The sequence below is a fragment of the Platichthys flesus genome, chromosome 23 (genome assembly GCF_949316205.1).
Source record: "Platichthys flesus chromosome 23, fPlaFle2.1, whole genome shotgun sequence".
NCBI lineage: Eukaryota > Metazoa > Chordata > Actinopteri > Pleuronectiformes > Pleuronectidae > Platichthys > Platichthys flesus.
In genome coordinates, this window is record NC_084967.1 from 8,767,500 (window position 1) to 8,790,722 (window position 23,223).

Genomic DNA, 23,223 nt, shown 5'->3' on the forward strand with positions numbered 1-23,223 from the left:
CGTTTGTTACCTTGCAGGATATTGAATATCCCAAAAGGAAACCTCAGATTTGTCCCGTCGCAAAAACAAAAGAGACCTTGTGCTGCCGCCCTCCTCGTCTCCTCGCTTTCCCCTCTCACGTTGAAACCATACTGGTACAATCATCCTCACACAACAAACACGACTTCTCACAGTACAGCATGCATGATGTGTATATTTCCAGATAAGTCCGAGGCCATTCATCACGGTACCCTCCTATCCTGGCAGCGTTAAGTGTTGCGTTGTCAGCTTGAAGGCTGGAGGTGGAACAGGGAATAGATTGAGGTTAGTCACCGAGGCTCAGGGAGAGTGAACAAAGGAGAAGATTACCTAATAGTCCTGCTATGTATTTGAAGTGGAGCCTGCTGTTTGTTTGGGAAGGTTCAGGCCTGGATGTGCGGGGAGATGTCTCGCAGGCCGCTGACGGGCACTTTTAAGCTGTCAGAAACTTCCCCTTTTTCCATTTGTCTTCCTGAAGAGATGGCAACAGGCTTCGGAGGAGGAGAAAGGCAATACGGGGAGAAAGTTAATGATGTTTCCCAAGTTAACCACAGTGTTGCCTCCAAGTATAACTAAGTGCGTTTGTGTAAATCAAAGAGTCATCCTCGATGTGGCTTGACTAGCGCTTTTAGCCATAGAGACGAACGCTCCATGCACTATTTTCGGGGTCTCGTGGGGCTCTTTAATGAGTCTGCTCTCGAATTGTGTATGTTAGTAAACAACTGTCTGGCAGGTTGTCACTGAGATAAACATTCTGTACCGTGCTGGCACCAGAAACCAATTCATGGTCGTGGCGCAAACATGATCAGCCGTAGTGTAAACAACATAATTACATGACAAGGCAACCAAGACAGGGATACTTTGTGTGCATTTTTTGGGTAATTTGTTTAATTTGTTGTACGATTTTCGAAGATTAACCTCATGAAAAGAAAGTTTTTGTGGTCCACGCAAGATGCTTCAAATACATCACAAGAAGAATACATTTTCTGAACAAAACTCTTTTTATTTTTCGATTGGAATTTTTTGCTCACCTTAAACCACTTCATGGACAGCTTCTTAAAATGGTATTGCTGAATTTCCTACCTTTTCCTAATTCTGTAAATTGCAGTCTTCCTTTTCTCCCAAGTGATCCCAAACAAACAGTCACAACCCCCCCGGTTCTCTGCAATCCCTTCCAGACTCGTCTGTTTTGATAAATTGTACATCTCGTCCTAATTTCAAAGTCATCAGCGATTGCTTTTTTGCCACTCAGAGCACTGAACACGGACAGCTTTTAACGGTAGTGAGTACGTCTGATAAGTGGCTCAATCCTTGTACTAAACCATTTTTACTGAAGGTTTAATAGCTACTGTATAATGAACTATAATGTATTCTCTCCAATTCCAAATTTCCTCTAATACTGTCCTTCTGCTTTAGCCGCAAAAAAAGCCCATCTGAATATTATTGTGACCAGCTTTTGAAGAATACAAATCAATTGCACAATTTTAAGTAGTCGGATTCATGCTTTTTTTGTACCCCCCCCCCCCCCCCCCCCCGCAATGCCAAATGGAAGGGTGCTTGTATAACTGGAATAGCCAACCAATTTCAAAGTAGTCACATTTTTCATCCCACAGATGATTCACTGTGTTTGTGGTACATCATGGTCACTTCCAAGTCAGCGTGTGTGTGTTCATATAAAATACGACTGTTCAGCTGCACATTTCAGCCTAGTTTGAACTCATTGAAAAGCAATGGGCTTATGAATCATCTTGCTGTTCCAATTTAATGGAACATACCTTTGTGACAGCGTGTGCCGGCACATCATCAAAGTGAGAACTTCCAAAGTTCCGCTTAACTTGTTGCCGAAATAGTTTCTCGTTTTCAAGAAAATTGCGGCGCGCCGAGTCTGGAGAAGTGTATCAGGGAATCTTCCCTGCGAAGGGAAAAATTGCCACTTGCATACTTGTCTTTGACCAAAGTGAAGCCCTCACCCACTCCAGGGGAACATCTGCTGTTTAGGAAGATATAAAGGAGTAATTTTATTACTCGGTACATCTCCCCCTCGGAAGCCATTTCATTTCTCCTTTCAGCCTCCACAGAAGCCTTTATTTGATCTCATATTCCGGAGTGTGACTGCCTCAGACTGGTTGGACTCCGTTTATTTTCATTTGGAAAACACATTAAGTGTTGGAGGGGTGGCACATGGATGGAAGAGGGGAGCAGGGGCTTGTGGCGTTGGAAGGGACTCAGGCAAGTTTCTCTGTCACATGTTAATGTCCTCCTGTGGCGAATGTCCCCCCTGTCCCTGGTTTGTCGGGAGCCAAACTTTATCAAGACAAATCATTCAAAGTCCTCCTCCTCTCCTCCTGGCAAAAATGTCCCTGCAAGTAACGGTTAACTTTGCATCCATACGGGGAAACTGATACAGCTGGATACCCTTTACTCGGTGCTTTGAAACTGCAGATCATTGAGAAACTGTGCCATTTATTAGGCAGCCCACTTAGGCAGCCCAGATGTAGCTGGTCACTTGAGAGGGAGACGTCCTCATAAACTCTTAAGACTCAGAGTGGGCGCAACACCTAACCAGAGTCAAATTTACCCCCGCGCACACACCCACACACTTCCTTAACTTCCACATCTCTGGCTCTTTGGTAAACCCAGAGCCGGTGCAGCTGTCTGGTTGAGCCCGAGACCTTTATAAGAAGAAATGTTTCCTGGAAACCTTTCTCCCTCCCTCCCCTCGCTCTTATTTATCAGTGTCTGCCTGCAGCGCCGATATCCTCTCCAGCCCCGCGTCTGGTGACAGCGCAATGAAAACATTTTCGGGAAAAGTGTTGTTTCAGTGCTCCGGAAGTCCCGCTCACCTTAGCAGCGCCTTCTCTATGTCTTGTCTGTCTCTGTTATTTTTTTTTTTACTGGGGGGGACGGAGGGGATTCATAGCCTCTACTGGGCTCAGTTCCACACGATGAATTACCTCCAGATGTAATTCCTGTCCCCCCCGCCCTTCGCCCTCAAATTAGTGGCTAGTAAAAATTAGGTTTGAATTAGCCGCGGTGTGGAGAATGGAAGTTTGAAATTTCCCCATAATGAGTTTATTATTCTTCGCTGGAATGCCATTTTCCTGAATTAATTTGATCAGAGTATTTCTCTTTTTTTTTTGCTGTAATTTGTGTCCAGCTGAATGGTGTTTCAGTCATGAATGGGTAGCCCCTGTGTCAGCAGGAAGTAAGAAGGCCAAGGTGATGGCAGGACGCCCCACGTCTCCGATGATTCCCTAAGTTCCCCTGTTATCCAGCCTCCTTTTCATTGCTACTTGCAAACGCATCACCGGGATTCCTCGGACGTTAGATAGTTGTTGTTGCACAGCGATATACAGGTGTTGTGCTCTTTTGACTGTCAGTGGAGCTTGTCTTGCTCCCACTCAACTGTGTAGCTGCGGTTCTGGGAATGATAATCTCTTTGGCAGAGGTGGAGACGCTACCGATCGCTGTCGTAAAAAAGGGTTTCATTTCATCCCTCACAGGAAGTCCCACTGTTGTTTCTGGCATTTTGAGCGGCTTCTTAATGACATCTCAGTGGCCGGGAACATTAAAACACACAACAACTGAGTCGCATTTCCCTAAATAGGAATCTAATTTAAAGTGCAGCTGCCTTTTCTATATGATAATAACTACTGCTGTGAAAAAAGGGGAAGTTGTCTGCCGTGCTCTACTCTTTCATCTAATTCCAATCTGCTTTATAACAGGTAAACTGCTGTGAGCCGCACTTGCTTGTTTAAATTTACCCGGCTCAGCCGAGCCTTTGATTTCAGCAACTCGTTTAATTCGAATACGCTTTTGAAGAAAAGCTATTTTTTCTTCTTTCTTTTTTTCGTTTTAGTAAGGGGGTTGGGCATCGGTGGCAGCTGTGAGAGTGGGAAAATAGGAGGCGGCATTGGAGGGCCAATTTAACCTAGAGTGTCTTTCGCATGTCTACAAGCTCCTTCGCTTCAAGAGGCCCGGTCAGCTTGAACTGCCTGACTTCTGTCATTTCGATCTCTTTTTATTTTTCTGCTGTAATGTATACTTTAATTCCCGGCCGCCTGCTGTCTGCAGGAGCAGCAGCAGCGTCGGCAGAAGCAGCTGGAGGGGAGGCGCAGGTATCATTATGCCTGGGAGAGGCACCAGCGGAACAGTGCTGAGTGCTTCTACGTGGCTCCTCGCCGCGCGTGTTGATATTTCTGGGCCCGGGCGAAGGAACAGGCTAGTTTATTTTTCAATAGCAACCCGAGGCTTGGGCTTGGCCGGAGAGGGAGAGGGCCCCGTTAGCCCCCGCCGCCTCCACCCCCCCCGCCTCCCCCCCGCTGCTTACTGGGACTGTTGATATTGAGTCAAGCAAACACTCTCTCAGGGATGTCCTGTTGGGCACTCGGCCAAAGTCGCAAATGGAAGTCACATGTGGAGACTCCCAGAGGAAGGCAGTGAGGCCTCGATTCACACCCGACGCAACTACTCATTTTTCCCTTGTATAAGTTTTATTAAAACCAATACGAACACATAATAACCATTTTTACACTAAATGACCAAACCTTACATTTCCGTCTCATTCGCTGGGTTAGAAATTGAATATTTCCTCTGATAACTGCAATTTTATGAAGAACAAACAAAAAACATTTATATTTATTATTGTGATTGCAGTAATCAACCCCCTCACCCCCCTCTCCACTTTCATCCAATCTTCAATTATTTTATTTTTTTCCTCCGGTAGTGGAACACATATGCAAATATATTTAGCCACCGTCATTATCAGGCACTTAATAGGCATTTCATTAGGGGTTTTCTGAATGCACGGTGAAAGGCAAGTTGCCATGGATACCCCCGGTGCTTAAGTCCAGTTTATTAAAATGGTGCTGCCTTCCAAACCACTTATATAATCACCGGTCCGTAATGGTCTATGCTCTGTGGCCATACGCAACATATCGTGTGATCAGCGTTGCCCAGGACTTAAAAAAAGAAAGAAAAGCCCTACCCCCTCATTATACCTTATTTCTTTTTATATATTTCTTTATTTGCAGGCAGGGCTAAGTGGCTCATGAATTGTGCTTGTGGAACATTGTGTGTGACGACTAATGAAGGGTGCTGATGTGCGTGCTTCATTTCATATACGTGCAGTGTTTTGCTCTCTGGAAACACTGGTTATCACTGTGTGGGAGTTGTCAGGGGCCGTTGAGCATATTTTAGCAGACGATGAAGTCACTTGATTTTTTTCCCTTTTTTTCCTGTTACTTAAAAGTGAGAATGGAGGACAGAGCAGTGGAGTCAGATGGATAACCTCCCATCATTCATGTACTCCAATAACTACAATCCTGACATTGGCAGGGAAGCCTCAGTCATCTCCTGCAGGCTCCTTTCTCTTTGTCTTTTGTTCTGATTCCATTTGTATATTTAAGAGGTCACGGGTGTTTTTTTATTTATTTTACGTTTCTTTTTCATTCAAGAGGATTCACTTTTCAGCTGATGGTCGGTGAGGGGTTGATCTGTAACGCTGAGGGCTGATGTGCCGCTCGATGACGAACCTCATGGCAGGGCTGGTAGTCTGTGGTGGCCTGGTAGCACCGGAGTGATGGTGGCAGAAATGACGAGGGGGGGAGAAGCCGCTGCATGATGGTTTCTTGACTCTGCCTAATGCCCCAGAGGCGGTGCACTTCATGGCGGTTTTAATTGAAAATTAATAGTTTGCGGTGGAGTGTGTGCACGTGAGATGGGGGGGGGCACATTCATCGCCATCGTTGTCACGGCGCCACGCGGCATCTCGGATCCCCCCCCACCCCCGCCGCTGCTGTTGCTGCTCCTGCCAGGGTTGGTAACCAGCTGCTGCCACCATCACCCCTCCCCGCCATACCCACCACACATGTCGATCCACCGCCGCCCCTGTCACAGCCACCCCCCACCCTCCCCTCTTTTTTCTCTCTCGCTCTCTCGCTCTCTCTCTCTCTCCTCTCACTGTTCTGCTGCCACCACATCAAGACGCTGGTGGGCCTGTTTGTCTCCGTTGACCTTGGCGGCAGAAAGCAGTGGGAGAAAGAGAGACGGGGGGGAACAAATACCTGAAGGGAGGAGGAGGCACGCGGTTGTCACAGATGTGTCGAGCTGGGCCGAGCGTTCGCCCGAGTGGAGCGAGCGTTTCTAAGGCCAGGGGCCTCTTGTTTGTCTTTTCCAGTGAGGCACTGTGAGCAGTTTATTAAAGGGGCTGAAGGAGGTTTGGAGCCTGAAGCCCTCGGAGCTGAAAGAGAAATGGTAGAAATTACTGGCATAATGTGAATGCTTAGAGCAATTAACAGCAGTTGTATTATGTTAGCTCTCTTTCCCTCTATCTTTCTCTCTCTGTCGCTCTGTTTTTTTTCACTCGCCCTCTCTGTCTCCCACTTGCTTCTCTCCCCTTTTCTCTCTCTCGCTGATTGTTTAGTGTTTACCCTCGCCGCCTCCGAGCTCAGACGGTTGACAGTAATAAAAATGCTACATCTTTTGCTCTCATAATAATGATATCATAAGGGCTGAAATATGCTCCAGCTGAGCCGTGGAGATAATGTACTATTCAGAGCCTGTTAAATCATGCCAGTGCACCAGTCAGAGCCGCGAGTTCAAGTGGTCTTTACCCCGCGCTGGGGGCTACATCTTTTCCTAAATAAATCTGTCATTGTTGCCCTGGGTGCCTCTCCTTTAGAAACATAATAGTTCTTGCACTCCCTGTAACCTCACGCTGTGGATGCCTGCGTCCATGCACACGTGTGAGTGCATTTTATTTAGACGTCTTTTCTTTGCATTTGATTCTGTGTGTATGGCACAAACTTGTATTTTGAAAAAAAAAAAATTAAAAAATCCCTTCTTGTGCTGAATCGCTCAGGCCCATGTGGCACGGAGTTGGTGGCAGATGGACGGGCTTTCTGCATCTGCTGTGTGCAGACTGGGGGCTTTGTACTCGTCTCTCCTGGGGAAGACCAAGCCTTTCTTCTTGCCAGTAGATTCCTGTCTGTTGGAGCGACTAAGAAAAACATCTGTGGCATGAAGAGGAAGAGAGAGAGAGAGAGTAGAGGGGGAGAGAGAGAGAGAGAGAGGGAGGGAAAGAAAATTGACGGATTGGCAAATGCCAGTAGCCTTAAATGTTTCATCTCCTTGCCTGTTGTGCATTGTTTACAGTTGCTCAGGGGGGGGGGGGCATGTCAATACATCACGTTCAGCACCCCTTAATTCAACTTCTATAGCAGGCAGTGGGGGGGGGGGGGGGGGGGGGGGGGCTGACTGGTGGTGTGTGCGGTTTCCTGTTAAAGATATTGAGGTAATTCATTAGGTGGGACTTGTTCAAACATCTCCATCTTCATGAGACACATCTGCCTGGACACGCTGTGACTTCAATCAGAGGCAAATAACAATTTCCTTTCTAAATGTGGCAGTGAAATATTTGTTAGTTTGTGTTTTCATTTTTGTTTTCTATTTACAATTGTCCCTTCCTGTGGTCTCACAATGGATAGAATGAGTTTTTGTTCTTTGGCCAGTTGTACAAAAAGGACATGTGGAGGTCTCCCCGAGCCCCGAACCTCTGTGGTCTCCCTCCCCTCTCGGATTCCTCTACGAAATGCCTCCTCTGAACCCCCCCCCCCCCCCCCTCGCCTTTACACACACACACGCTCCGTTGCCAACTCTCACCACCCCTCCGCCTCCTCCTCCTCCTCCTCCTCACGACCAGCCCCCCTACCCCACCGATCAAGCGACTGGTTTTTGTGTACTATTGGTCCTCGGGCGTCAAAACAATCCAGCGGGGCTGCCTGAGTTGTTTTAATTAGGCAGCACTGAAACGGCAACTGTCTCTCAGACGTGACCAGGCAGAGGTGCTCTCTCCACTACTGTAAATACCGGCGTAAATACTTCTCCGGTGATGTCTTTGACAGTAAGCCTCAGCTAGTTCCTCACTTCTTCTTTTTTTTTTTTTTTACTTTTCCCCCCCTTTCCCCCACTTTTGATGCTCTTTTCTACCGGTGGCATTTCTTTTTTCTTGATGCACGCGAATGCTTCCAGTCTTCTGAGAATATTTCTTCAGATGCTTCTGACTGGGCAGAGTGGATTTCATTTCTGTCATTGTTTTAAAGGTAGGTCATTTTGTCTGGCACTCTCTCCTCCGCGGACTATTTGTGACTTTGTTTGGCCGTGTGCTCGTGGTGCTTTGTGATCGCTTGTTACTCGGTAATGCCTGGATGTGAGGAGTGGTTTTGTAGAGTCCTATACACTCCGTGCCAGAGCTCCGCGTGGAGGCTTCAAACAGCCGCTTAGCCCTTTACTAATCCCATTCAGGCTTTTTTACATCTACTCACACAGGCACACACACACACACACACACACACACACACACACACACACACACAAACACTATTGGAGCTGAATAGGAAAGGCACTGAATTGCACTAAAATAAAGCCAGACCCACGTACCTCGGCAGAGAATGCACCTCTCGTAGCGGCGCTCCAGCTCTTCTCCTGCTTGCGTTTCCCTCTCGTGCGGAGAGCCAGTCCGGCAGGTTGTGTGTCTGAGTGTGTGTGTGTGTGTGTGTGTGTGCACTTGCATCAGAGAGAGAGAGGGAGAGAGAGGAAGAGTAGCAGATGTGCGATAAGAGCGAGAGCAGCGCGGAGCCGCCTGGTAAGCAGGGAGAGGCGGCGAGCATCCTGCGAGGAGTCACGGTGCTCCCCGTGTGAAGATCCCCTCACACTCCCTCACATGCTGCACACACGCACACACACACACACTTCCATTCACACACAGGACCCACCCACACACACACACGCACACACGGAGTGCTCTACACACACTTCCTCTCACACACACATTTTCACATTGTTTTTATTTTTTACTTACTTTTAAAAAGTAGCTGATATGAATGAGTAGAAGCAGCTTTAGGGGCTAAATGAAAAGACCGTAAAATAGAGATCTAACTAATCAGTGTCACATCTCCTATTGAAAATAAATCAAGTGGGCGAATGAAATGATAAGTAGTGTTTTCCAGTAATTGTGATATATTTCATCGGTGGCAGGCAAAAGAAATGATGGCGTAATTATTTCCAGTGTGGAGAGAGAAAGAAGCTCCCGTGTCTCTGTCATAAATTTCCATTTTGTACACTACCCCCCCCCCCCCCCCCCCCCTTCATTCACACACACACACACACACACACACACACACACACACTCACGCTCGCCCTCCACTGTCCCCTCTCTCCCCCAACTCAAGCCTCTCCTATCGGGGCCCGCTCGTCTGACCCACACAGGGGGCCCCCGGTCGGTAATTGCCCCGGTGACAACTGGAAATGATAGAATAATTGTCAGGAGAGGCGTCTGGGCTTTCTTTCTCTCTATCCTTTTCTTTTCTTTTTTTAATGGGGGGTGAGGGTGATTTAAGTATGCATGAATGGCATGGCAGTGGCGAGGCAGCGAGAAAGGGAGAGGAGAGGAGAGAGGGAGCGGAGGGGGGGAGAGAGCCGGGGAGAGGCGGGGGCTCTGGTGGTGGTGTTGGGTGGCGGGGTGTGTATGTGGGGTGGGTGGGTGGGTGGGGGGGAGCCGGCTTGTTTATGATGCCATCCCCCATAAACACGGCTGAAGTGATGACACAGATAGTGTTGCCTCTCCACGCGGTGACACCAGTCGACTCGGGGCAGACGCTGCAAGACACCCTCGGCAGCGGCAGTGGCAGGGGCAAGCACTCTGCTCTCTCTGGTCAGGCTCTCTGGCACTCCTCTCTTTCAGGTAAAAAAAAAAAAAAAAAGAACAGAAAAAAGTAAGGCAGTCTCTGTCCATCCATCCATCCATCCATCCATCCCACCCTCCCTTCATCCATCCATCCCTCCATCTATCCATCCATCAATCCTCTTGTCAGTGCGTAGTCCTCCGGGCTCTTGGCTGGTGTTTTAATGGTTGTGTTTTATTGCCGGGTTGTGTCGCGCTTCCCCGTTGGTCGTCCCACTGTGTCACCGTGCAGCCGTGGTCTGCGGGCTCTGTTAATCTGCTGCTTAATTAGTGCTGATGAATGGCTCAGTGTGAGTGTGTGTGTAAGTGAGTGTGTGTGTGTGTGTGCGCGCATGCATGCATGCATGCAAGCGAGTGTGTGTGCTGATGTGGCTTTGTGTGTCTGCGTGTGTGTGTGTGTCTGTGTCTATGTGCGTGAACTCTCACTGTGTTAATTCCTGTTCTCGTTGAGTCTTTTTTTACACTTTGCTACTAGTTTGCTGAGTTAATCATTGATCATTAAATATCAAGAGGACAGATTCACCACTACGGTTAAACAGAATAAAAAGGGCACAGCCACTGTAATAACCTTTCATACGCTGATAACAATTAAATATTAATCAGCTACACATACGTGTGTGTGTGTGTGTGTGTTTTTGAGAGGGCAAGGCTTTTACTTGGAAGTTTGACTTATTTGTTTTTCTCCCGTCTTTTGGCGTGGGAGGAAGAGAGAAAAAAAAAAGGTCTTTGGAGGAGACGCTTAGTTTGAAGAGGAGAGAGGTCACGAGACTGATAATCGGTGAAGCACTAATTATCTTTATCAAAGACGAGCGGGATGATTTGTTTACTTAAATATTGATGAGGGCGAGCGAGGCATGGTATTGGGCTATTGTGGGCATATTATTAACATTTCATGGGGCTTTGTGCTGGAATGCGAAAGGGACTCCTCTTCATAATTTAATACCCTAATGCATAATGAGCTATGTGATTAGTTCACATGGAGAATTGGCCAAACTCCATTTTGAAGGCAGATAATTTACATTGTTCTCCAGAGTCTGGCGTATAATAGGTTCTTTAGCGCAATAAAATTAAATGCTACACATTTTATATTTCAGCTTACAAATCCCCCTGGCGATATCCCCGTCTTCCTTTTCCTCCCCCCTTTCTCCACATCTGTCGCATTCTGCCTGATAGAGAAAATGATTCTTTTTTTCTCTTTTTTTTGTTTAACTAAAAACACATGTTTACCCACATGTTTTATTTAGAACGCGCGGCAGCCAATTAACACTGTTCATTAGTGGCGCCGCGTTATTTGTTTTGAAAGTTTAACCAATCACTTTGTTATGCTAATTGTGATGTAATTTAATTTGAGTTGCCGTAATGATGATGCCGCTATTATCCACATAAATGATGCAGTTAAGCAGCGCGGCCTCATTTGCATGTGCTTGAAGGGGGGAAGAGAGGCTGAGGGGAGCCGGCTCACCCGTATCACTCTGCTTTAATTTTCCACCTCTGTTCACTCCTGCCCTATGGGTCTTCCCGGCCTGTCGCTGGCTATTGATGATCAGCACTTTTATCTGAATTTTTTTTTTTTTATTCAAATGACAAAAGAAGCCTTTATTTTGTCTGCTGACAAATTTGTATAAGTGCAGTGTCGGGAAATTAAATAATGGAAAAAAAAAACGAGACTATTAAAAAATGCAAATGATTTCTCATCTTTTTTTTTTTTTTAAGTCGACGTTTCAAACATTAAATGAACAATCGATTCGTGAGCCCCCCCCCCACCACCACCACACACGCACCTGCACTCAAATGCATGCCCCCCCTCTCGTTTTTACTGGCTCTGTTTTTGATTGTCGTGGGGGAAAGAGTGGCTTCTTGAATTCAACATTTCCACATCAAAGTGGTGCTTTGTTGGCGAGGGCTTAATTTTTAATCTGTTGATTCCATCGTCATCTTTTTTTTTGCTTCGGACATCATATACAGATGTGTCTTTATTAAATGGGAACTTGCAGACAAGCAGTCGGGCACTGCACTCTGTCTCCAGTCTGTATATTTTATTTTGTTCAATCAATTTCTTACGAGGAGCAGGGGGGGGGGGGTCCTTTCTTCAGAGCAGTTTTTAAAAGTCCCCAACTGGGCATGGAGAAAGTGTGACTAAGCCGGTGGTAAAGATTGCCCCATTATCTATTTTGTCGTTGCTTTGACTTTTGTAATTTTGCCGTGGAAAGATTATTTCTTTTCTCCTGACCAGTTCCCCCCCCACCTCTCCCCCCTACTGTTATGCTCCTAATTGGTTACATAAATCTTGTCTGGTATGAATGAGGAATGTTGCGGTGTTGTCAACTGCAATCTTCACCCTTATTTACCAATTCATTAAGATCTATCGATGCAGGACTGCTGAGGGGGAATGACAACATAAATCAGAGTTGGAGACATAATGGCCCTAATCAACCAGAAATAACTGGAAATGTCACAATGAGCTATGTCTCTGTTGCCGCGCCGGCCGCGGCTGGCTCCCCGCGCCTGTCCGCTGGATGTGCCGCGCTGTGGCGAGGACCCAGAGAGTCAGGCCAGCGACTGTCATTACCTCCTCGGAGTTTTCTCTTCTCCCCGCGACAGCATAAGAAAAAATAATTTGTCCATTTTCTTCTCCATTTTTTTCTACAGCTCGTGCTCCGTGTCAAAGCGGCTAAGTCCTGATTGCTGACACAGAATATAACGCCTCTTTTGCGAGTGGGAAAACTTCCCCGCGAGAGGTCTATAAATACAGGCAGGTCGGAAGTACCCCTGCGTTCGCCGGCGCACCTCCTCTGCACTCGGTAAAGATGATTGGATGAGACAATGAGGCCTCCCCTCTTTATAGGTCAATTAGCCCTGATTAGGTGGGCCGAGTTAATTAATGGAATTGGCAAATATGCAAATGAGAGCTGACTGATCAGCCTTCGTCACTGTCTCGCTGGCGCGCGTGCACGAGCCGGGGCCATCGCCTGCATCAGCAGAGTGAGGAGCCTGATGGGTAAAAAAGTAAATGATATGGGACGAGCCTAAATGCTGGAGAAAACTCTCCTCCTCTTTTTTACTCTTTCTGTCTGACAGACTCGCACATTTACTCCTGCAGCACTGTTTTTTTTTTTATCATTAATAAATAACTTCTTATATATTAAATTGAATCTTAAACTATTTCTCCAATTTTTCACGAGTAATTGGATAGTCCGTGTACAGTAACTGTTTAGCCATTGTCGTATTTCCGAGCTGGTTGTACTCGTATAGAAAGTGAATTTGTATTAACCTAGTATCATGTGCACTATTCATGTGTGCCTCGTGCATTTGATTCTGAGGAGACATTGTGCGGACGGCACAATTGAACATGCACTTTACACTCTTCCCTCTGGTTTTCTTTGTCATTTCCCTCCCCTCTCTCTCTCCGCGCTCCACAAACACTGACTCCTCACACACGCTCACACACTCCATTCAGGGACGCTCGCACACACACTCTGGCAAATAGTCTGTCTTTTATCTTATTCGGTCTCATCTCCTTATGGTAAATAGAGGAGAATTAAGTTCTGAACATTTCTCGACTTGAACGCCCTCCTATCACAGAACCACAATTTATTGTCGGCTCAAATGAGGAATTGAAATATGACTGAGGTTTTTGTCAACGTGGGGCTCATTGGACAGGAGATAACCACATTTGATTCTGTTGCTTTGAATAATGTTAATCCTGGAGGAAAAAAAGGCAAAGTCCATTATTCACATTCATCTCTTTTCATTTGGCCCCACTCCTGATTTTGTAAATATGATTTCTTCAGCCCCCTTTTCTCTCCAAAGCAATCTTTATTCACCGCTGAAGCACTTTTGAAATTCCTGTATCTGAGAGCAGAAACCATTATCATACACAGGTTTATAAGAAGTAGTCATTAATGCCCCTTTATGGTGGCTCCTTAGTGCCAAAAAGGAAGCTTTTAATTCTAAGGCACGACAGCCCGGCTTTGCCTTATTTAATCCGGGGGACTGGGTTTTGTCGAACGCAGCTTTCCAAGTGGTCGTTTTTCCATCTCCGACACCAAACTCACTGCTGAGGGCTGTAATAAACTGCCTGTGGTGTTCCTGTGCCGTTACAACTCGCTCCCAGGAAAAAAAATGACACTCCACCCAAGTACAAACAAACATATGATCGTTATGAAATATTTGTCGAAGGCGTTAATCTATGCACAAAGTTATTTTAAACTCTTATTTTTGTCTTTTCATTATTTGGTCACGGATTAAATTCATCACTTTTAAATTGCAGTGGTTTTAGGCAGACAGCCCATATGTGGCATTTTGATTTATTAAGCAATCTGAAGTTTTGAATATGGGAGCCCTTGCCCTTGCCCAGTTACTTCTTTATTTTGTATGCACAGGAACTTATGGCAATGATGAATTAATTTCACTCAAGCACAGAATCTGTGATTATTTTAAATGGTAGCCGTGTCTCCACTTGATCAGGGAGCTGTGAGGAGTCAGCAGACTGTGAAATGTAATTTCTATTATTATTATTTCTCTATTATTTTGATCTCGCCATCCACGCAAATTCCAGTCGGGCCACCTGCAATCGGAGCTGGTAATGAACGGGCGTCTGGGATCACCGCTTTGCAGGTCACTTCTTTTTTCTTTGTCATCCTACAATGAAAATATTTTGTGCAACTCATGCATATTCGATGGCGTAATGGATCAGTGTTCTAGATGGAGACGCAGCGGAGAACATCCTCATGCTGAAAATGGATCGTCCAGAGACTCCAGTGTCACGCCTGTTGTGTGTTAACAACGTATCGTGCGTGTGTGTAGGTGTCTGTAGGTGTGTGTGTGGGTCGAATTCCCCCGTGTTCCAGCGCTGGAGCACGGCAGACAGCTGTGTATTCCCACTAGATGGATGGCCAGTGTCATAGTGTGTGTTTACTGCACATGATAGAGCGGGAGACAGGCCAGGTAATGAGGCTACATTAAGGGCTTTTAGAGCTCGCAAACAAAGATGGAGGGCTGCTTCTTTCCCCTTTTAATGATAGGTGTGTGGTTGTGTGTGAGTGTGAGAAACAGCAGTGTTTGTGTGTGAGACAATGAAAAGGCTCGGTTCTCCTCACTCACGTCTTTGGTTGTGTCACTTCTCGGAAAGACGGAGGGGTGAATTTCTCCCGATGTCTGGGCCGAATGCGTCGCCAGGGCCCTCCCCTGGATTCTGATAGAAGAGGCAGATTTGCGTAGTTGTGAGATTCAAGTGTAAATATTTGCCCGAGCGGAAGAGGAACAGCAAGCGAGACCAAGGAATGAGACAAAAGCCGGAGTTGGACCGAAGCTCTGCAAATAAAATGTCCGTCTTTGTCTCGCCTTTGCTCTATCAGGAAATACCTTTCTTTCCACTCAGCCCTCAGTGGAAACGGTGGGAGCCATCAGAGACGGTTGACGGCAGTGAATTCTGAGTGTTATCTCCGTCTCTCACTATCTTCCCACCACCCCGCAACCTAAACACTCAGTATCACTATCATCTTCCTTCCCAAAGCCATGCATCTGCAGAATTACCAGCGTATTACAAGGGCAATGACAGCTCTCCTCTCTGTTTCCGATCGTGATAATAAGCAGTCTAGGTTCTCCCTCATTGGAAGATTATGGCTTGAGGAAATGGCATCAAATGGTGGGTGTGTTGAAATGCAGGACACCAGCAATTTATGGGATGTCAAACACACGTGTGGGCAGGCCAGCAGCCTCGCTCATGCGGTATTAAGACTGCCTAACACCGACGCGGCCTCAGTTGATACCGTAGCCCCGGGTGGCGTGGCTCCTTACGACCCAGTTGGTTTAGGGACAGGCTGAGCAGGGGTCAGGGCTGGTACCCCTCGGGGGGGGGGGGGGGGATGCAGGGTACGGAGAACCTGCGGTGGGCACACACATGCACAAGTGTAGATACACACTTGCACACAAGTCACACCCTCAGGTGCCGAATATTGTCAGTATCTGTCTCTCTTGAGTATTGAGTGTGTGTGTGTGTGGGGGGGGGGGTTTCAGTGTCTCTCTCTCTCTCTCTCTCTCTCTCTCTTTCTCTCTGTGACAGTTCCATCACCCCAACAGTCAGATCTGCAGCTTGGTCGCCCGCCCATCATTGCAGCCCGGCTGTGTTTCTAATTGACATTCTAATTGGCAGATTTGAATGCCGCCTTTAGATGGCTAATTAATTTATCTCACCGCTGTCATTAAGGTTAAAGCACCATCTGATCTCTGCGAATATACTTTGCATATATCTGCATTATCATTATGTCGCAGTAACACATATTGCACACATTTTATTTTGGAGGAGACGGAGGAGGGACGATAAAGCTGGACATTGGGCTTCTATTATTTATTATTTAAATTCAAATTATGCTTTTTGTCATTTTTTATTTCTTCAAATTTTTCTGTTTATCATATCCATGATTTATTGTTAATATTAACAACATTAAAAGCAAATTAAATTTGTTAATATCAAAGCAGCAATTTATCCCCTGGATGTCCACCGTCATTTTCATTGCGTTCAGATATTATTAATAATTCTTATTTCCTCGTCTCATCTATATATACATATATATGTATATATAGATATACATATCTTTATGTTTTCTGAACATCCATCGCCAAAGAAAGAAAGCAAAAAAAAAAAAGAGAGCGACAGAGATCCTGTCTCCATTAGAATGTTCATAAAATCATAGTAAAGGCAATCAGACAGTCTTTCTCTGAATATTTTAAACATTGGCCATGTAAAATTTATGCCTAATTTGAATACTTATTAGCTGGCTGATCTCGGCTGCAGCCTTGAGTTTCTTATGCTGAGATTCATCACCGGATTGGATGTCACATTGCGCCAGCTCTCCCACCCTCACCCCTCACAAAAACCACCACCTTCCTCCCGCCCTCCCTCCCCTCCTCCCACACACTCTCTCTCTCTCTCTCTCATTCTTTTCCCTCCGTCACCCTCCGCCCTCTCCTCGGCGCTCCTGTCCCCCTCTCTGTCTTTTTTCCTGCGTCTCTTTCCATCAGTAGCGAGCGGCGTGGTGTTAAACAGTGGCCTGTTTGTTCACAAGCATGCCTTGTCCCGGCCTCTTCCCTATTTACTTGTGTCCCGGGCAGCTGTCGCCCTGCTCTGTGTAACTGCTCGGCCCTGTTTGTTCTCCCCCGGCTGGATCCTGTTTATCCTGGCTGTAGACATCCTTTAAGGCCTGTCCTGTATCTGCCCCTTGTCAAACACACACACACACACACACAGAAGGACATGGACACACTTCTATTAAAACTGGCCAAAGAACACACATGTGCACACATGCCCACAGAAACACACAGTCGTAATCATCATCCCTCTTTTGTTGCACTTGTGTGGATTGTTTTATTGCTCCTGCACATGTAATTTATTATGTAAAATGTTAATGTGAAAGTGGAAAAAACTGCTGTTCTAGTAGGAATTGGAATAATAGCACGAAAGCAAACTTCCTCCATAAATATTTACTATATAGTTGTTATCATTTTGATATTAATTTTAAATACTAATAATTATTTTTCGCATAGAGACATGGCAAAAATCAATAGTTCCATCTTCAGCTGCTGTTTGTCACTTATTTATTTATTGTGTGTGTCGACTGATGTTGGGTTGGGGTCGTCTCTGCCCCAGTAAAGGTACAGAGCATTAAATCCAAGGGAAATGATGAAACATTTATTACTGGAGAGAGAGAGAGGAGGTAATATGCATAATTTATGCTGTTTTTAGCACAATCATTAGTGATATTTGTGATAGATTCCCCCCCCCCCCTTTCTCTCCTCCTTTTTCTCTCCATCTCTCACCAATTTCCATATCTAATAAATACGACAGAATTAATTTAATATCTCATATTTATTTACTGGGGTTTTAAAGAAATAGTCTCAGATTCTACATTGCCCACCACCAAGTTTGATTACTGCTCAACATCTGGTTTAATTGTGTCCTGTTGAGAGCAGCAATATTTTTTTATCTGTGAAATATCACAAATATAAACTGAATATATGAGGTTTGATTAAACGGGGAAAAAGACGACAACCATCACAGCGTTCATCACCAGCCCTGCACCATGTGATGTGGCACCTCCTCCTCCTCTTCCTCTTTCCTCCTCCTCCAGCCCCATCCCCAAATTTTAATTTTGCATGATTAGCTTTGCGTCATTAGGCAACTTCATTCAGTTGCGACACAAAAAATCTGGCGGCTTCAACACGTCAGTTATTTTAAGAGTGCTGCCCGTGCTTCTTTCTGCGGTGTGTGCTTGTGTGTGTGTGTGTGTGTGTGTGTGTGTGTGGTGGTGCCTGGCTGTCTCAAAGTGCAATGGAGATATTGAAAAAGCATTTATGAATGGCATATTTGTTCAAGCTCTCATTGTTTTCACTTCGTACAAATGTATTTTTCTATTTAGAAGAATAGTAATAAGAAAAGTTTCAAGAAACATGAAAGCCAAGTGCTTTGATGTTTCCAGTTTTTGTGGATTAAAAACATTTGCTATATTTAGGAACCCCTCCCATTTCTAATAGCACCAGGATGTGCATCTCTTTGTATTGCTTCATTTACACAATGAATGCATAATTGCTCCTCCTGCATCCCCCCCTCCCTCTCTTTCTCCCTTTCCCCCCTCCCTCGTCTTTAAATGCTTTAATTTGCAGAGGGGGGCCGAGGGCTTGATAATGGAAGCGTTAACAAAAAAAAAAAGGAGGGAAGAAGGGGGGGGAAATTGTAAGAAGGAGAGCCCTAACCGGTGCCTCTTAATCACTTCTAGGTTTTAAATCATGATGATGCAGGAGTCGGCCACAGAGACAATAAGCAACAGTTCAATGAGTCAAAATGGAATGAGCACCCTAAGCAGCAGCCAATTAGAGGCTGGCAGTAGAGATGGGAGATCAAGCGCTGGTGACACGAGCAGCGAAGTAAGCACAGTCGAGCTGCTGCATCTGCAACAACAGCAGGTAAGTTGTGTTTCTCCCCCGTCTCGTTCATGCCGGTCTCTCGCTCGCTCTCTCTCTCTCCCTCTCACTGTTTCCCCCCATTGCTCGCTCTACCACTCTGCTCTGCTCTCTTCTCAGACAGTGCTGTTTTTTTTTTATTCTACATAGGCAGGATAATATATTGTGCTTTAAATCCTTTTTTAAAATGTTTCCGTTATTTGTTTGTGTTGTTTAGCAGAGATGGAAAAACAAATTGTTGTTTTTTCTGTAGTCGGTTGTTTGTGTTGTGGTGGTTATTATTCTCATTAGTGTGTCGGGAGCTGACAGCACGGCTCGCCTGGAGCTGTTGCCTGCAGTGTGTTGAAAATGTTTTGCAGTGACAGTTAGAAGATTTTGTTGTGTGTTTTTTTTTGTTGTTGCTTTGGTTCATCATTTTGTATTAAATAGCTTTTGTTGAAGCCGTGCAAGGCCGTGTGAGAGAGTTAAAGCGTGTTTCTGAGAGAGAGTGTGGGTGTGTGCAGAAGTGTCTGTGTTTTGGAGCATAGTACGGATGAATTTGGATAGTGTGTGTGCGTGTGTGAGTTTGTGTCATGGCAGTGCTGTATCCACCAGAGGGCCTCCTAATTCGGCTCACACACAGCTTGTAAAGCTCCGACCACAGACCCAGCAGCTACAGAGAAACCTCTGACCATTTGCATGCAAGCTCTCCATTTCACTTCTCGAAATTCATGCACAGATTTTGATTTCACTTCAATTTAAGATTATTTTTTCTCTGAGCGACCTGATAATATTGCTCCCTGCCTGTTTCCCATTTTTTATTTATTTCAGGGACTTTTTCCCCAAATCTCTTTAATCTCTTAAATATAATTTTGTTATATGTTTTATTGTACTGACTCTGCAGTGGGTATCTGGTGTGTGTGTGTGTGTGTGCGTGTGGGGGGTGGTCACCGGGGGATAGGAGTTGTGAAAGTCAGTCGCCATGCAGAGTAAAGGAGTCAAGTGTCTCTCGTGTCTTTTCACTGTGAATGATGGCTTTGACAGTTCGCCAAAAGAGCAGTGGGAGACGAGGTCAGAGGGCCGTGCTTCGGGGTGGACGGGTGGGGGGGGGGGGACAACGCTGCAAGTTTTATAACGATGCGTGTCGTCCTCTTCGAGTAGATGGTATATTTCCATGCGAGCGCAAATTTGTGTTAGTGTTTGTGTGTGTGTTTATGCTTGTGCGTATTTGTGGCCCCAGCTGAAGCCTCGGAGGGGTCAGCTCGGTCAGGGCAACACAATAGATGCCGATATGTTGGTCTCTGTGTGTGTTTGAATGTCCTGCAGGATCGCCCCCACCACCAACACCTCCTCCACCCACCCCCCTTTACCCTGATTGCCTCCCAGCACCCACCCTTAATCCACACCAGTATGTCCTGCTGGTGGCTGCAGAGGCATCGCAGCACTGTGGCCTCAACCCCCCATGTATCACCACTCTACGCACACACTTAGACACACACACACACGGCGATTGGGGTCGATTCCCTCCCTCTCCCTGCCATCACTCTTTTATGTTTGAAGGTGTAAGGTTTCAAGGGCTGCAGTCCTCTGCAGATAGAAAGAGATTAAGAGCAAGACAGAAAGACACTGTTAAGTGTTGTACCATTGAAACCTCCGAGGCAGCACTGCAGAACTTGAGAAAAAAGAAAAGATAAAAAAAATATAAGTAAATACCTTTCACTGACAAATAAAATAGATCTAACTAGTAGATGTGTTGATCTCATATCCGATAAATTACTATTAAAACTGTCATCTCAAAACAATGAAAGATAAAAAAAAAAACCACAGAGAGAGAAACGAAGCACATGTCTTAGTCAATTCTCTAAGATGGACGTATGGCTAAGAGAAGAACCCGTGGTTGTGGTGGGGGGGTGAGTCGAGTGGGAGGATGAGGGGTGTGGGGCTGGTATGATAGCGTGCACCTCGTAAAAAGAAAAAGAGAGACGGCCTGAACCCTGAGACAGACACATTGAAATGAGCAGTCCAGCTAACAGGTCTCCGGAGGCTTTTTAAAACAGGGGCCCTGTGCTGTTAACTTCACACACACTTCCTGTGGCGTGCGCTCCAACACTGCATCTCTCTGCGTCGTCCAGGAAAGGAAAGGTTTTTTCGTCCTCTTTTGAATACATTTGTCAGCACAGTGCGAGTGTGAGTTTTTGCAGTCGCTTGCGTGTTTTTTCCGAGGAAGGTGATTGTTGTGTCGGCAGGTCCGTGTCTGTGAATGACAGCTCGCCTGATATCGTGTGTACATATATGCACACGTTCATCCAATGCTTATTTTTTTTTTGCACCTGTGTGCAGGAGAAAAAAAAAAAAATCCAGTCCACGTCCGCTCTTGAGTGCGTTTTGAAGGAAGGCTGTTGGGTTTAATTTTCCGTTCGCATTTGGAATGACATTGAGTGGTCCGGTGGGTATAGACGCTCGAGTCTCTCATCACGCTGCTGGGGGGATGATTAATAATAAGCACTGATGAATTCTCCACTGTCCCTGTGGGTTGTGCCATTACCTAGCTGCTCCAAAATACCACCTGCAGCTATAATTAGAAAAAGCAGCGTCTTAAGGTCTCGTCGCCTTAGATTCGGCCAAAGGCTCCAAAGGACACATCAAGGTACACAGGTCTCGTTTTTTCCCCACATTCAAATATTGATATTTTTAATTCTTTGATAGAAATGATAGACTTTTTTTGCACTGATTTCATTGTGAAAGTTACTCACTCCCTTATCCTTGCATCTTACTCATAACCATTATGTCACAATTGAATTTCCAGCCCCTAATTCCTGTCAGGGTTTCATCACCCCCGCTCCCAAGGTTGTCTAAATAGACCTAATTTGATTTGAGATCACAGATTAGATACCCACTGTATCTGATTGCAATTTGCCAGCGACAGATATGTATCAGAGCAAATGATGAATGTTACACAACCCTAATTACTATGCTAAAACGATCACTATAAAAGCCCCCTGTTAAAAAAAAGCAAAGAAATATGCTGAGCTTAAAGTCTCAATCAGTTTATCATTGACCCCAGTCAGTTCTATGCTTTAATACCATATGCTGTACATGGGGGCCATGCATTGATCTTTGGATCCATACCATAATGTCCATAATGAGCCTGTTAGTTGATTACAGTGGTCTGTAGACTTAATCCTGCCAGGGTTATCAGTGGGATTGATGAGCCAATACTCTGGACTACTGCCTCCTCTAAATGGGCTCGCTGATGTAAGAAGTGTATTGATATTCAGAGCAAGATGGAGGCCTTGGCTTACACATTGTGGTCAGGTCAGAAGATTTAACCGAAGACCCATGGGTGGCCTGTGGGGACAACCATCTGTTACTGCAACTCATAGACTGTATACAAAGACAAACGAGGCGTCTCCACTTCCTCCAACTATTCAGAGAAGAAGCCACCTTTGAAAAAATATATATTTTGACTTTTTAACTTGGTTCCTGTCCTGGATATTAACATGGAGGAGGCAGGTTTAATGATATATACTACAGCCAGCCACCAGCCAGCCACCAGTCAAGACCCTTTTGGTTAATTTTGTCCATGCCTGACATTCTAAACACAACAAAAGTTTAGGGGTTGCCTTTTATCTTTTTATGTTTTCATTCCTTTTTACTTGTTTGGCAAGAAAAATATTAATTTACTTTTACGACAATTGTAAGCAACTTTACCAGAAATGCATGTGTTGGTAAACTGGTCATAAGTGTGTTTTTTGTGTTATCCTGAGGCACATGATGCAGCAAAAATGCAAACCATCCCACACCCCATTTAAATGACTGCAGCAGTTTGACAGGAATTACAATAAGTGCGCTCGGGTGCCATCTTTCTTCTCAGCTACCCCTGTCGCGACACGAGAGCTAGGCAGTGGTCCAACTTGATAGTGACAGCAATTAACCTGGCTCCCTGGCTGTTTAGCTGGAGGAAATGGAAGGGATGAGGAATCTGACAGCAAGTGATGGGTAATATTTAGGGTTTAGGGGCAAATGAAATTTCCCCCCCCAAAATTAAAGTCATTAGGGAGGAAGTTACCCCACAGACAAAGGACAAAATGATTTTGTGTGTGTCTGTGCGCGTGTGAGTCTGTGCATGTGTGTGCACGCTCATTTGACGGATGCGAGCTCACCTCCGTCTTATTACAACTCAAGTTTGTTGTTTGGCGTCAGTAAATACTCACACCCTCTAAAACACTGACACACACCATCACCTCCCACAAACGAGCCGCGAGCATCTTTTTCTCTCTGCCCTTCACCTGCCTCTCCATCTTCCTCTCAGTGTCGTCTTTGTCAAACACACACACACACACACACCTAAGATGCAAATCTGGGCTTTGCCCTTGAGCATAATTTTAAGGCCTAATCACCCAGACTGTCCCTTTGGATGGAAAATGGAAGGAGGGAGGGAGAGGAGGGAGGGAGGACGGTGTCTCTCATTTGCACCCTTACACAAAGAAGCTCATTAGGTTTATCTTCCAGGCCTGAGATTGCCC

The 23,223-nt window shown here is 45.6% G+C and overlaps 1 protein-coding gene across 5 annotated transcripts in view; it reads left to right on the forward strand.

Annotated features, from left to right (window-relative positions):
- The window catches only part of foxp2 (forkhead box P2), a 105,426-nt gene that overhangs the window by 22,573 nt on the left and 59,630 nt on the right, over positions 1–23,223 (forward strand). For 4 of the 5 annotated variants that reach the window (XM_062383181.1, XM_062383184.1, XM_062383182.1 and 1 more), the window contains exon 1: positions 18,545–18,721. The exons of the other annotated variant lie outside the window; for it this stretch is intronic. In XM_062383181.1, coding sequence (XP_062239165.1) covers positions 18,545–18,721 — 177 coding nt within the window. Of the gene's footprint in view, positions 1–18,544; positions 18,722–23,223 lie in introns of those variants that run through there. 5 annotated transcript variants of the gene reach the window in all.